Source organism: Vipera ursinii, assembly GCF_947247035.1.
Source record: "Vipera ursinii genome assembly, chromosome: 1".
Classification (NCBI taxonomy): domain Eukaryota; kingdom Metazoa; phylum Chordata; class Lepidosauria; order Squamata; family Viperidae; genus Vipera; species Vipera ursinii.
The window spans coordinates 52,559,863-52,573,827 of NC_139512.1; the positions used below are offsets into that span (position 1 = coordinate 52,559,863).

The 13,965-nt window shown below is 40.8% G+C and overlaps 1 protein-coding gene across 3 annotated transcripts in view; it reads left to right on the plus strand.

The window, feature by feature from the left end:
• ABCD4 (ATP binding cassette subfamily D member 4) overlaps positions 1-13,963 on the plus strand; it is a 38,099-nt gene extending 24,136 nt beyond the window's left edge. Inside the window, exons 12-19 of one of the 3 annotated variants that reach the window (XR_014490831.1) lie at positions 959-1,161; positions 2,509-2,600; positions 2,815-2,851; positions 6,815-6,864; positions 7,282-7,334; positions 7,474-7,530; positions 9,800-9,915; positions 10,002-10,067. Coding sequence is in view for 2 of the 3 variants with exons in the window: in XM_083349465.1 (XP_083205591.1) it covers positions 959-1,161; positions 2,509-2,600; positions 2,815-2,851; positions 6,815-6,864; positions 7,282-7,334; positions 7,454-7,530; positions 9,800-9,915; positions 10,002-10,070 (697 nt within the window). In the remaining variant the exon portion in view is untranslated. Of the gene's footprint in view, positions 1-958; positions 1,162-2,508; positions 2,601-2,814; positions 2,852-5,269; positions 5,896-6,814; positions 6,865-7,281; positions 7,335-7,453; positions 7,531-9,799; positions 9,916-10,001 lie in introns of those variants that run through there. The other 2 variants (XM_083349465.1, XM_083349466.1) reach the window with 2 other exon arrangements.
• Positions 13,964-13,965: the final 2 nt, after the last annotated feature.

Below are 13,965 nucleotides of genomic sequence, written 5' to 3' on the forward strand. Positions count from 1 at the left end.
CAAGAGATACCTACTTCATGCCAGATGCCTAAAAATGCTTGGTGGCTCCCAATCATGTTTCTGGGTCAAAAATAAACTTGGGGGGGAGGGGGGTTTGGATAATTAGTGGTAAAGGAGACAGGGAAGTCTTTTTTCTATCCCCCTTTCTTTTAAATGTAGGAATGCTTGTAAGAATAGAAAGAGGGGATATGGCATCCCATTTGTGGAATTTCTCCCCTAAGAGACTTGATTGGTATCCATACTGGCATCATTTCAGCACCAGGTGAAATCCATTCTATATTTCTAGACATTTAGTCTGGCAATTAATTTTATTTTAATTCATATTGGGGTTGGTTTGTTTTTTGAATGACCTAATTTACTGCTTATGAAGTTTTTGTTTGACCTTTTATACATTAACTATCTTTATTCAAACTGTAGTTCTTTTAGTGTTTTATCATAAACCATCAGAGACCTGAGCTATTGGGCAGTTTAAACATTTAAAATAATAAATAAATCAGGGCACACACAAACATGCCAAGTGGAACCTGAGAGCTGTAGCAGTTGGTGCTGACTAGGATTGGGACAAGAATTATAGGGACTGAAAAAGAGATGGGATAGCATACTTTGACCTTTACAAAGAGGCTGCCAGGCCCTGATCTAATTCCCAAAGGTTTCTTAGGCCTCTCAGTGGGTTGGGGGAACATATGGACACTTGAAGACTTTTATGAATTCCTATACCAAGAAGTTTTAAACGCTCTGCAGATTTTAGCAGCAACAGCAGACACCCAAAATGTTGAGAAGAGTCTCTATAATAAAATATTTGGAGTGGGGCTGTCCTTGTTTCTTTGATGCTACACAAGATTGTACCATTAAAGTACTAAAAGATACATAGACTGCACTCTCTTTCTATGAACCATGCTCATACTATCTGTTCTAAACTCATTTTTCCTCTCTTTTTATGGGGGCTTGATGTCTTCAGCATTTCTAAAGAGAAGAGGACCTCAAAAGACACTGCTTTTGTTCTGGAGCACGTTTCCCTTGCTGCTCCTTCAGGGAACCTGCTTGTCAAGGACCTAAATCTGAGAGTCACACAAGGGAACAATCTCCTGATTACCGGGAATACAGGCACAGGAAAGACATCTTTGTTGCGTATACTCGGAGGCCTGTGGAAGTGCAAGCAGGGTGAGTGCCCCAGTGTCCCAGAAATGGTGCACTGGTACATTAAGGCCTTTCATCAAGTTGGTCCTTCACAACCTGGCTTATGGAATAAAAGTTGAATTTATTAGTCCCAACCTTCCTCAACTTAAGGGTGCCAAGGTTGTTTATAGGGAGTGCAGATTTCACTGAATCAGGAAGACCATTCAGAACTTGCCCACGTCATGGAGTCCTTGATGCTCTCTGCTCTTGGTTGTTTGCTTACAGACATTTCTTTACCCATTTCTTTATCATCAGTGCTAGTGAGTGTGGGGTTTGCTCCTTGTGTACATACAGTAGCTTTTCCTTCCAGTGTTGGTGAGGGTGTCGTTTTCTCCTTTATAGCTCCTTGATTAGGGTGTTGTTTTCTGCTTGTTATCTGCTTATCTGAGTGTAGGCTACTGGAAAAGACATGTTCTAGTGTTTCCCCATTAGCTTTTTTATTGCTTTTTTATTAGTGTGTAGCTCAGTGGGTTAGGACGCTGAGCTTGTCGATCAGAAGGTCGGCAGTTTGGCGGGTCGAATCCCGAGTGCCGCGTAACAGAGTGAGCGCCTGTTACTCGTCCCAGCTTCTGCCAACCTAGCAGTTCGAAAGCACGTAAAAACGCAAGTAGAAAAATAGGGACCACTTCGGTGGGAAGGTAACAGCGTTCCGTGCGCCTTTGGCGTCTAGTCATGCCGGCCACATGACCACGGAGACGTCCTCGGACAAGCGCTGGCTCTTCGACTTTGAAACGGAGATGAGCACCGGCCCCTAGAGTCGGAAACGAATAGCACGCATGTGCAGGGGAACCTTTACCTTTACCTTTAAATGTGATTTATATCTGTCTGTTATTAATATTGTTTTGTGTGTGTGTGTTAAAAGAGTGTTTTGATTTATTGCATTTATAAAATTTGCTTATTTTTCATTATGAATGCAATAATCTCAAAAGAGGAGAAACTGAACAGGCTTGAAGGCACAGGTCTCCCACATCTTAAAACCAAAAATAGAACAGAGCAACAAAAAACACAACAGTACACATTTTGTTAAAATCCTGAGTGAACCAATATATTTCCAGTTGACACTGAAAGTTTACAATGCTTTATGTCAGCTGGAGCAGAAGTATTGCACATCCAGAGATCTTATATCAAAAATTCCCTTCCTAAAATTGCCACATGATGAAGCCCTGGCAAATGTGACAAAATAAAGTTCCATTTGCTGCAGTTGCTTAAAAAACAGTCAAATACATAAGATGTAGGGTAGGTCTTTTGATTAAATGATTTTGATTATTGACAGTTGGAAGTGTGGGCTCATAGCTTTGCATTTTTTTTACTTTTTCTGCTGGATTTGTGCAGGGGAAGTCCACATGCTGACTTCCTTTGGTCCCCATGGAGTGGTGATCATACCTCAGCGTCCTTTTTTCACAGATGGAACACTGCGGGAACAGGTGAGTCATGTTAGTATCAGATTGTCAGAGTGCTTAGATTTCCTGCATGCTCCAGAATTACTTTATAGTTTATACTCAATGCACAGTTTTAGGAACCCTGCTTGGTTTACTTACTAAAGGTTCCTTAAAGGGAGGGGAATTGCTGCTTATCTCCGGTTCCGTTATGTTTGTGAAGTGTCTCATTTGGAATTTGTGTCTGCTCTATTTGATTTAGATTATATACCCTCTAAAGGAAATCTGTCCAGATTCTGGTGAGTGGGAATTGCATTGGAGACTACCACCACGTATATCTTTTCTTAATTATATATGCCTTCATTGCATGAATTAGCTGTATATATAGGTAGACTAATTCTTTGTAGCTTTACTACTTCTTTTGCAAAACATAATTGACTAGGATGTTCATTGAAAAGTATTTAATATGTTTAGGGCTAAGAGGTGTCTCTTCATATGCATGTTTGGCCTTGTGTTGTATAGCCAAAGGAAACTTTCAATGGATTATATGTGAATTGTGGTCAGATCTTGATCAAACAAGTCAGCACAAATTTATTCCATGGATATGCAGCTTGATGCCCTTCAAAATGTTCTGAATGATTATGTGTTGAAAACCCTTCTTGCTGTTTATAGTGGTTAGAGTTGATGGAAGTCTCATTCCAAATCATCTGCAGGGCTAGTATTTGTTACATATGTAGGTATCTGTTGTAGATATTCTGAACATACCATTCTAATTTAATTCTTAAAAAAATAATATTTTTTAAATGTTTGAAGGGAACCGTCTAAACTTTATAGTCTAAAATAAACTATAGAGGAGATAATTGAATTTGGGCAGAAAGAGCAAAATTGATAAAAGTACATATAAACTTCTAAACTGAGCTGCAGTTGGAAAGAAAGATTGAGAGGTAAAATGAAAGGCCTTCTTAATAGAACAGAATAGAATTCTTTATTGGTCAAGTGTGATTGGACACACAAGGAATTTGGCTCCGGTGTATAGCTCTCATGTATATACAAGCTATAAGTGATATATCTTGGTCATAGTCATCATAAAAATACATTCATCATAAATCATAAGATACAACACTTAGTGATAGTCATAGGTTACTAAAATAAGCAATCAACATAAATCATACTAGGATACCAAAGAAAATAATATAAATCGTAAGATACAAGCAAATGAGTTATAGTCATAAGTAGATTAAGGGATAAGTATTAGGAAAGATGAGAAGAAGAATAGTAATATAGCCTTGCTATATAGTTTGACAGTGTTGTGGGAATTAGTTGTTTAGCAGAGTGATGGCATGGGGGGAAAACTGTCCTTGTGTCTAGTTGTTTTGGCATGCAATGCCCTATAGTGTTGTTTTGAGGGTAGAAGTTGAAACAGTTTATGTCCAGGATGTGAGGGGTCTGTAGTTATTTTAACAGCCCTCTTTCTGGCTCATGTAGTATACAGGTCCTCAGTTGGAAGGCAGGCTGTTTGCAATTATTTTTTCTGCAGTCCTAACTATCCATTGCAGTGTGAAACCATCTTGTTTGGTTGCAGTGCCAAACCAGACAGTTGTAGAGGTACACAAAACAGACTCAATAATTCCTCTGTAGAACTCTATTAAGAGAAATAAATTTAATTTGTGTGTGTGGTGCACGTGTTCGTCATAAAGCCAGAAAAGAAGTTTTTATCTGAAGTTTGGGTAAAGAGGATGGTGATGGTAGAGGCCTCTTACCAAAATAATATATTGCGAGTCTTAACGAATGGCCTCTGGGCAATTTAACTCCCCCTAAGTCACTTATTCACCCTTTCCTGCTCCTCCCTCATTTTATTGGGTACCTCTGATATGTTTTTGGTAACGTGTGTAACCGCATGGTTTTATTTGGCAACTAAATGTGGGATGTGACCTCACTGAAAACCCTTCCACCCTGAGGTAATACGAGGTGATGTGAAAGTTCTGTTGGTGGCCAACCATCTCACATTATTCACTGTTTTATGCAGGATATCATTGTCGAGTACGATTATAAATCCAAAGGGTAGAGTAGCATGTTTATAAAAGCCATGAGAATAATCAAACAGTTCTGATTTTATGATGATAGATAACAACTTCTGGGTTCTCAGCAAATTAAGTTGGATTTATCAGTGAAACGGGTTATTTAAAATCAATCTCTAAAGTCCTTGGTGAAAGGTCATCTAAATAAAAATGATGCTTGATTAATAAACAGCTGTACTTTACTTTCAGATAGTTTGGAAAGTCCTCTTAATGTAAATCTAATAAAAACCGGAGGTTACTTAATGGGACTGGAAGTTATTTTGCTTGGCTTCTGTCTCAGTAACGACTAGCTCTCATGTCTATTTTGAGTGGTTCCTTAAATACTGGGATCTCTCTGATTCGGGGAAGTGCATTTTTTTCTGGGTTGGAGCCAATCATAGAATGTCAGGATCTACATTTTAAAAAGTAATAGGTGGAACCAGGACAGGAAAATAGAATTCATTTACATTTAAATTTGATTGAAAATAAATATAGTAAATTTGATTATTTTTATGTTATGCATTTAATCATTTTCTTCATTAATAACTTTTGGGAATTCTCAGGAGGCTGCTCCCAAGCATTTGAGAGCTTCAGACTTGTACACCTTGGCCTTAATTCATAATGGAGTAATCAGATTTTTCTCAATCTTGCATTCACCAGATGTGTTGGGGTGGCAAATTCTACAATTCCCAGGTTGTATGTTCTTATTTAATTATAGGACAGCCAGTGCTGGAAACTGATATGCTAGAATATAAGAGAAATAAAAAAGGAATTTGTAGTCCAATAATATAATGCCAGTTCATAGAATTATATCTATTCCAGCTCCAAAGACTTCTGTGTTCTCAGAATCGCTCAAGCAATACTTGTTCTGTGTTAGAAATCATGATATCACTCTACTTTTCCTAAGCATCTTTCCTATGGATGAAAGAATCAGTCCATTCAATTCTGAGCAACATTTCTAAATTTTAAATTATTTCCAAACGGAGTTGGCTTCTGGTTCAGAAGATAACTACAGGAAATTAAAATCCATAATAATTAACAGCTCGTAGAATCATTCTGTTGTCACCAGATACCAGAACAGATATTCACATCATGCCCTTTCTATTGTATTGTTACTTTTTCAGATCTTCTAAAAATATACTCACTCTGTTTTCTCAAACTTTGGGTCACGATCTCCAGGACAAGATGAACAAATTTAAGGGGGCTGCACATTTTTTAGCCATGTTCATTGAGGCACTCTTACAAGCAGAGTAGGCATATACTTTAATAGGTTTCCAGCTACACCTGATCCACTGAAGTTTCCACCGGTAACTGCAAATACATAGGAGGCTTGGCAGATTGCCCGTCTTTTACTAAACTGGCTGAATTGTGAAAGAAAAATAGGAGTAGGGAATCTCGGGCAATTAAAATAATCAACAGCTGTTGGCAGTAGGCGCTTATATGATATGTAAGAGCCTCCCCAATCGCTATGCTCAATCTTTTCAGTCCACTCCACATCTTCCCCAACTCCAGATAAGCATGTAGATCCCCTGGGCCTTGTTTGCAGCTTTTCCCCGCCAAGAAAGTTTTTAGGTTATCTTTGAAAAGTGTATCATGTTGACAGGGATCATAAGCACAAAGTCAGGCAAGTGCCCCCACCCCACTTGGTTGTTGGGTATTCCCACGTGGTAGATATGAGTCTTATAGGGATCCTTCTCCGTGTTGAAGAAGAGCTGGGAGGAGGTAAAAAGGACAATAATCTTTGGTTCCTGCCTTCAGAGGGGCATGAATAGAAATTAGAGGGCAGATGGACTATGCTCCAACAACCCAGGCTGAGGTTCACATCAGAGGACTGGTGATGGAGCAATCCTGTGCTTATTTCACTTTTGCAACCAGTTGCAAAGACTTTGAAATGTGGCCAGAGGCAGGGGAGAAATAAAGGTATCTTTCTTGGGAACAGAACCTTCCTATTGAAAAATGTCTCTCCACTTAGCTACAGACAGACTGGGATTCCTGGGAGTTGCAATTCAGCCACCTCTGGAAGATCACAAATTATACATTAAACGTTATTAAAAAGTGGGGTGTATTTTTCCTTTTCTACCCTAATTTCAATAAGTCATTAGGTTTATTATGTGAATGTCACACAAATTCCTGTCTTATTTTGGGAGCCACAGCACTGCAAAGTTTGTTTAGCGTGCTTCTCCCATTAATTTCTTGTACCCACAGGGTCTATAGATGATGACAGGATACTCAGGTTCCTGGAGCTGGCTGGACTGGTGAGTTACCTAGGACATAAAAGATATAAATTGCTTCATACCCCAGTTTTTGGAAGACAATGGATGAAAAGGTTCACCATGTTTAAGCCAATAATTAACCCTTAAAGAGAAGAGCTATGAATTTCAGCATGCTGGGTTTATTTGGAGAATACCAAGCATCAGCAGTTAAATTTATGACCAGTATCAAAGCTGAACCTTGGCTCACTTAATAAACCATACCAGTATAATAAATTCTAGCAACAACCTTCATGCCTTACAGCCAAGGCATGATGCCAGAGAGCAGAGAGGAGTTTGCTGTGGGCTTATACTAAGAAAACAAGGTGATTCTGTGACAATAGGCCTGAGAAAGCATTTGGATGATAAGGAGGGACCACGATTTGGGTTTTAACCTGTTGCTGTTTTCTGTGCTTGATTCAGTCAGACTTGTTAGGGAGAACAGGAGGTTTGGACCAGCCTGTGGACTGGAACTGGTAAGGCTGCTTTCTGTTTACAGTGAAATGATGTTCATGGTGTGAGTAGATCCAAAGCTGCTAAAGGCTGTAATAGTGGTGCTTATTGCAGATTGTCCTGCTTCTTATCTTTGATGCAGGTATGACATTCTTTCACCAGGTGAAATGCAAAGGCTGTCTTTTGCTCGCTTGTTCTACTTACAGCCCCAGTACGCAGGTAAGAAAAGGAATACAGAATGGAAGGTAACAAACAGGGTTAATGCTCTTGTTTAAGGATATGGGAAGGCATTGGGAGAAAGCGGTTTGCGACCCCCTTAGAAACTTAAGAAATTATGATTACATTGTTTTTGTGGATCACAATCCACCATTTAGTTCCTCTCGCTATAACAGCAATTTTCTCATAGGACCACGTGCCTGGTGAAGTGGTCTGTAATCACAAAAGTTTAGACAATAATAGATACACCAGTCTTTGAGATATCACAAGGTTCTTCATTGCTTTTACTACAAAAAGCTAATAGGACCACCTGTTGGAAAGCTGGATAGTTATTCTCCTTAATATTTTCTATAAATCTCTTGGTTTCAATATCTTCAGAAAGGCAGAGCTGAGGAAATAGGACCTTGATAAAATGTACTAGATCAAGAATATGCAGTCAACCAAGGGACAGAGGATGCTTCAAGAGATCTAGGAAAGGAGGATTGGAACAGGGATCACTCTAGCACATTGAAGAGCCGAGCATGAAGGGGAAAGTAGACTAGAAAACAAATCTGGACAGAGAACAAAGTTGCTTCATGACGAAATCTGCAGTAGTAAAGACATTTGAAAATCATTATTTCAGCCTTAGCAAGTGACATGGTTGACTGTGATAATGAGAGTTTTATCCCAACAAGCTTGGAGAACACCAGGTTGGGAAAAGTTGAACTAGCTTAGAGGCTGCAAAAATCCAAAATGGCCACAGATGACAGCAAACCTCAGAGTGCTATTTAATGGGCATTGCAGATTTTTTACAACTCCGTTCTGGTAGCACTAAACCAGCTACATTGCTGGATATGAGCCTAGACATTCTATTTTGGCTGATGTACTGTACATTTCACTATGTGTTATCTTTAATTTGGAATGCTGTTAGAAAAACACTTGGAGATGTTTCAACATTAGCCCGTGATGACAACTTCATTATTGTTGAGGGTTATAGAATGAGTCTGGCATACTGTGCCTCTCCCAATGTTTTACTACAAATATCAATAACTCTAATTATAAGCCATGCTGTCTAGGATTGAGGAGAATTGGAACTGAATATTATTTACTTACCTAATTTCAAGGCTTCCCAATCCATGACAATATAAAACAGATAAAAAGAAAAACAATACATATAAAAAGAACAAAAAAAAACCCCACACAAACAAAACAGCCATAATAAATGTAACTAAACTAGGCTTTACAACCATCCTGTTCTGAGATCTCCGAGAACAACTTGGTTTTTAGTAGCTTCCTGAATATCATAAGGATGGGAGCTACATGAGTCTCTGGGGGAGCTCCTTCCAGAAGCCAGGTACCACAACAGAGTAGCTGTGTTTCCTAAATCTTGTAAGATAACACTATTGCATACCTGAAACGTATCTGCCCTGCTTGATTGTACTAGATAGAAAATGGCCCCATAGAATACTTATTGTCCTGTGCATATGATCTACTTACCTTAATATGCATTTTTATCAATCTTAAGTTGAGAACTCTCCATAGTCCCATTCAATGTATAAATAAATGTTTAGGTTGGATGTCTTAAATGGTATGTATGTATTTTAGTGTATTTATAAGCTACCCTAATCATCTAGGATTCTATGCATTGAACCATCCATCTGGTACATACAGCTAAAATCGTATTATAAAGTCCAAACAACTAAAAATTAAATATGTAAGAGGCAGTAGAACAAACTAGGGGCTGAATGCTGACTTCAGTGATGAGTTCTAGCTTCTTAAACATTGCATGGGAGGGGGCATTCTCACTTCCAGGGACAAGGCCTTCCAAAGATAGAGGCTACCATTATTGTCTGTCTCATGCCCCGTGGTCCTTGCAGAGTGAGGTGACTCTCAACAGGCTCTCTTTAGGTGTTTGTACTATCTTGGCTGGGCATTGTCTGATATAACCCAGTGCAGCAGTAGGCGGGCTTTAAAAGAGATGATTAGCATTCTCTGTTGCGCCTAAAAGGCAGCCAGTTGGCAATGCAATGAATCAGGATAGCTTGTGTAATGCTGTTCTGGTGGTGGTGTCCCATTTGCTCCCATATTTTGAACCAGCTGTAGTTCTCTAGTTGTCTCCAAAGACAGCCCCACATAAAGCACATTACAAATACTTGAGTGGTGATCAGGGCGTGCTAAAATTAGAGAAGTAACCAGGTTACATTTGCCAGGTTTTACTCAGCAATACAAGGAAAAGAAAAACGTTGGAATTTATACTAGTGCCATATTAAAGGGCTCCCATTTAAACTTGCAGTGCTAGACGAAGCTACAAGTGCATTGACAGAGGATGTAGAGAATGAGATGTATAGAATCTGCATCCAACTGGGAATGACTGTGGTCAGTGTGGGACATCGTAAAAGTCTGGAAAAGGTAAGTGTGATGAGTACAAGGAAATAAGGGGAAAATATTTTTTTTAAAGTCATAGTTCTCAGATTGTGTTTACCATTTAATTTCAGTTCCATAGCTGGATTTTGAAACTGTATGGCGAAGGAAAATGGGAGCTAACAAGAATTGAGAAACCCTGAACTATTCCCAAACCAATCCCAGAAAACATTGGAGTTAAAGCCTCAAGTTAAAGTGCCTTGGAACCAGCATGCTTTCGTGGAGAAAGTATGGCTTGAAATTTCAAAATTACAAGTGCCAAGAAGTTTCCAATTAAGAAAAAAACATGGGGAGGAAAGTTTTTAACCTTTTCTTATCTTACACATTTGCTTCCAATCCATTGTTTTGTTTGCTGTACAACCTTCCATCCAGAAAGGAAAGAATAATTTTGCTTCACCTATGGAACTCATTTTTAAGTGTGACTGGCATTAAAGTTCTGCATAACTGGAATTATGCTGGCCTAGCTACGTAAGGACAGTGAATGTAGCACAGCCTCTTTGACTGTAAAATAACCATGAGTTTTGTAAAATGTCAGCGCCACTTGGTTAAAAAAAAATAATAACCACTCTTGACAAGTTGTGAAGTACAAGATATAGCTTTGCAGCAGGTCGGGATGGGAGAGAGTTTTTTTCCAGTGGTTCTACTGCTTCCTCAGCGGATCATTCCAGTCTGTGAAAGTGGCCTCTGATGTGTGAAATGCCACAAGGGTTACTCCTCTCTTTCCTGCTCATGGCCTATATGAAGCTTCTAGGAAAAGCCACCTGACTTTGGGGGGGGGGCAGGGGCGTGTTTCAGTATTAACAGTATGCTAATAATACTCAATTGTATCCCATTACTAGCCAGGCTTTGGGGGGGGGGGGTTTGCTATCAATGTCCTTTCCCAAAACCTGGATGGCAGAGAAAAGACTGAAAATGAGACAGTAAGTGGGAGTGCTGGATACTCAGAGTTCTCTGTTGCCACAAGACCCAGATTGTTGGGGGCAATTAAGCTGACTTTGTAATAATGCTGCTTGGGGGTGTGTGTGAAAGCCCTAATAAGCAGGCATACACATAGAATGAAGGCTACTGCTAAGCTTGTAAGCCGCCCTGAGTCTTTGGAGAAGGGCGGGATATAAATGGAATTAAAATAAAAATAAATAATAAATATCAGAGTGGTTTCTGATGAGCATATACCCAGTTATCTGCAGGACCACATCCTCCAATCAGTCCTGGTCTGCCCAATCAGAGCAAGCACGAAGTATCACTCACCCTACATTTTCAAGAGGCTGAAGGGCCTGAAGCAAGAAGACCCTGGTTTTTCAGGGGCAGCACCAAGGCTGCAGGACAGCTTGCTGGTGGAGATCAGGCCCAGCCCCCTCCTTGTTGATGTTTCAGAAGCTACTAAAGATGACATTATTTTGGAAAGACTTCCCCTAATTTTACTCCGCCGCCTTTAGTTTGTTTTATTGTTTGTACTATTATATTTGAGGAGTGGCTTTTTTTTTACTGTTTTTTGTACTGCAGAAGTGGAACTGATGACTGTCACATGTAGGCCATTTTATCTGCCTAGAGAAATTACTATTGTAGCTGTTTATATTCCACCTGATGCCAAGGTCAGCGCTGCACTTTCCAAGCTGTATGACGTCGTCTCCAGGCAGCAGCAAACTCACCCAGTAGGCACTCTTGTCATGGCTGGGGACTTCAATTAAGCTTGTCTAAAGACAGTTTTCCCCAAGTTTGTACAGTATGTGCAATTTTCCACTAGAGGGAAGAACACTCTAGACCGTGTATACTCTAACCTGAAACAGGCATACAGAGCATTCCCCCTCCCCCCACCTGGGTACATCTGACCATCTCTCACTCCTCTTGTGCCCGAAGTATGTCCCTCTTAGGAAAAGAACTCAGGCAGTCATGAAAATGGTTAAAATCTGGCCAGAGGGTGCTCTCAGTCAGCTGCAGGACTGCTTTGAAACCATGGACTGGAATGTATTTGAACATCAAGACCTGAATGTATACACGGATGCTGTACGGTCTTATATCAAAGCATGCACCAATAGCGTGACAACGGAAAAGTGCATTAGAGTTTACGTGAATCGCAAACCCTGGATGACTGCAGAGGTACGAACACTCCTGAGAGCCCGGGATTCTGCTTTTAAGGCAGGGAATAGGGACACATATAGAGGGGCCAGGGCAAATCTCAGAAGAGGCATTAGTATGGCGAAACAACAATATAAACATAAGGTGAAGAACCACCTAGCAGACAACAACCCGAAGCAAGTGTGGCAGGGACTGTAGCACCTAACCAACCATAAGGGCAACACGAGGAACACGGTTAATACCGATGCCTCATTGGCAGAGGAGCTGAATATCTTCTTCGCTCGCTAAGACCAGACCCCATAGCCTCTGCTGGCTGGCCTTCTGATTCTCAGCTACTCACTCTGTATGAACATCAAGTGAAAGCTGTATTGAAGGCTGTGAATCCCAGCAAAGCTGCAGGCCCAGATGGGGTGCTGGGGATAGTGGTCAAGAATTGTGCCGATCAATTAGCAGGGATCCTGACAAGGATCTTTAATAGCTCCTTGCAAACAGCCTCTGTACCATCATGCTTGAAAGCAGCCACCATTGTCCCAGTCCTGAAGAAAACAGCAATCGAGTGCCTAAATGACTACAGACCTATTGTATTAACGTCTGTAGTGATGAAATGCTTCGAAAGACTGGTTCTCCAGCATTTTAGGACATGCCTCCCACCGGATTTCGACAAACATCAGTTTGCCTACAGGGGGAATAGGTCGACAGACAATGCCATAGCTACTGCCTTACATTCTGTAGCAAGCCATCTGGAGAAACCGGGAAGTTATGTCAGGATGCTTTTCATAGACTATAGCTCAGCTTTCAACACTATTCTGCCGAGCATCCTTATTGAAAAGCTGACTGACTTGAATTTTGCCCCCTCCATCTGTGATTGGATTAAAGACTTTCTGAGGCACCAACTACAAACAGTGAGGGTCAGGTCTGTTTCATCCATCCCCCTGAAGTTTTGCACGGGCTCACCTCAGGGCTGCGTGCTTAGCCCCTACCTGTACTCACTGCATACATACGATTGTGTATCGTCCGACCCACCGCAATCATTAAGTTTGCAGATGATACCACCGTAGTGGGTCTTATTACAGGTGGAGATGAAACAGCATACAGGGGGGAGGTACAAAACTATCCTTATGGTGTTTAGAGAACAACTTGCACCTGAACATCAGCAAGACAAAGGAGATGGTGCTAGACTTTCAGAAGAAAAGAGAGGAACCTGCCCCACTTTACATCGCGTGGGGGCTGTGTGGAGAGTGTCTCCTCCTTTAAATTCCTGGGAGTCTACCTCTGTGAAGATCTGACCTGGAAAGTTAATACAACCCAGGTGGCCAGAAAGTCCCAACAGAGACTCCACTTCCTCAGGGTCTTGCGGAAGAACAGGGTAGAACAACAGCTAATGACCTTCTTTTACCGGTCTACTATAGAGAGCGTCCTCTCGCACTTTATTTTGGTTTGGTATGCTGGCCTGACAGCCGCGGATAGGAAGATATTATGGAGGGTGGTGAGCACAGCATAAAACATTGTGGGCTGTCCCCTGAGACATCACCAGGGCCCACTGCCTTGGAAGAGTGAGGAAAATTCTCAGGGACAACTCACACCCTTGTCGGTACCTCTTTACTCTCCTTCATCGGGTAGGAGGTACAGAAGTATAGCCAGCCGTACCAACAGGCTGAAGAACAGGTTCTATCCATGGGCTGTCAGGCTCCTGAACAGGAAATAACTCTCTGTATGATTGACTTATGAGGCTGGTGTTTTGTGCAATTAGCTCACATGGTGTAACAAGATGGTGGGTTTGTTGTCACTGTGAGTTGGGGGGGGCATGAGGGAGGCTCAGCCAATCTCACTGTACACATCATGTACTTTGATAAAGGTTCACTCATTTTACTTGGTTTTTAAGGCCTATGTAAACCAGCAAGCATCTTTGGCTTGTGGCAAGATAGAAATGTGAAAAATAAATAAATACCTCTATCCATCTAT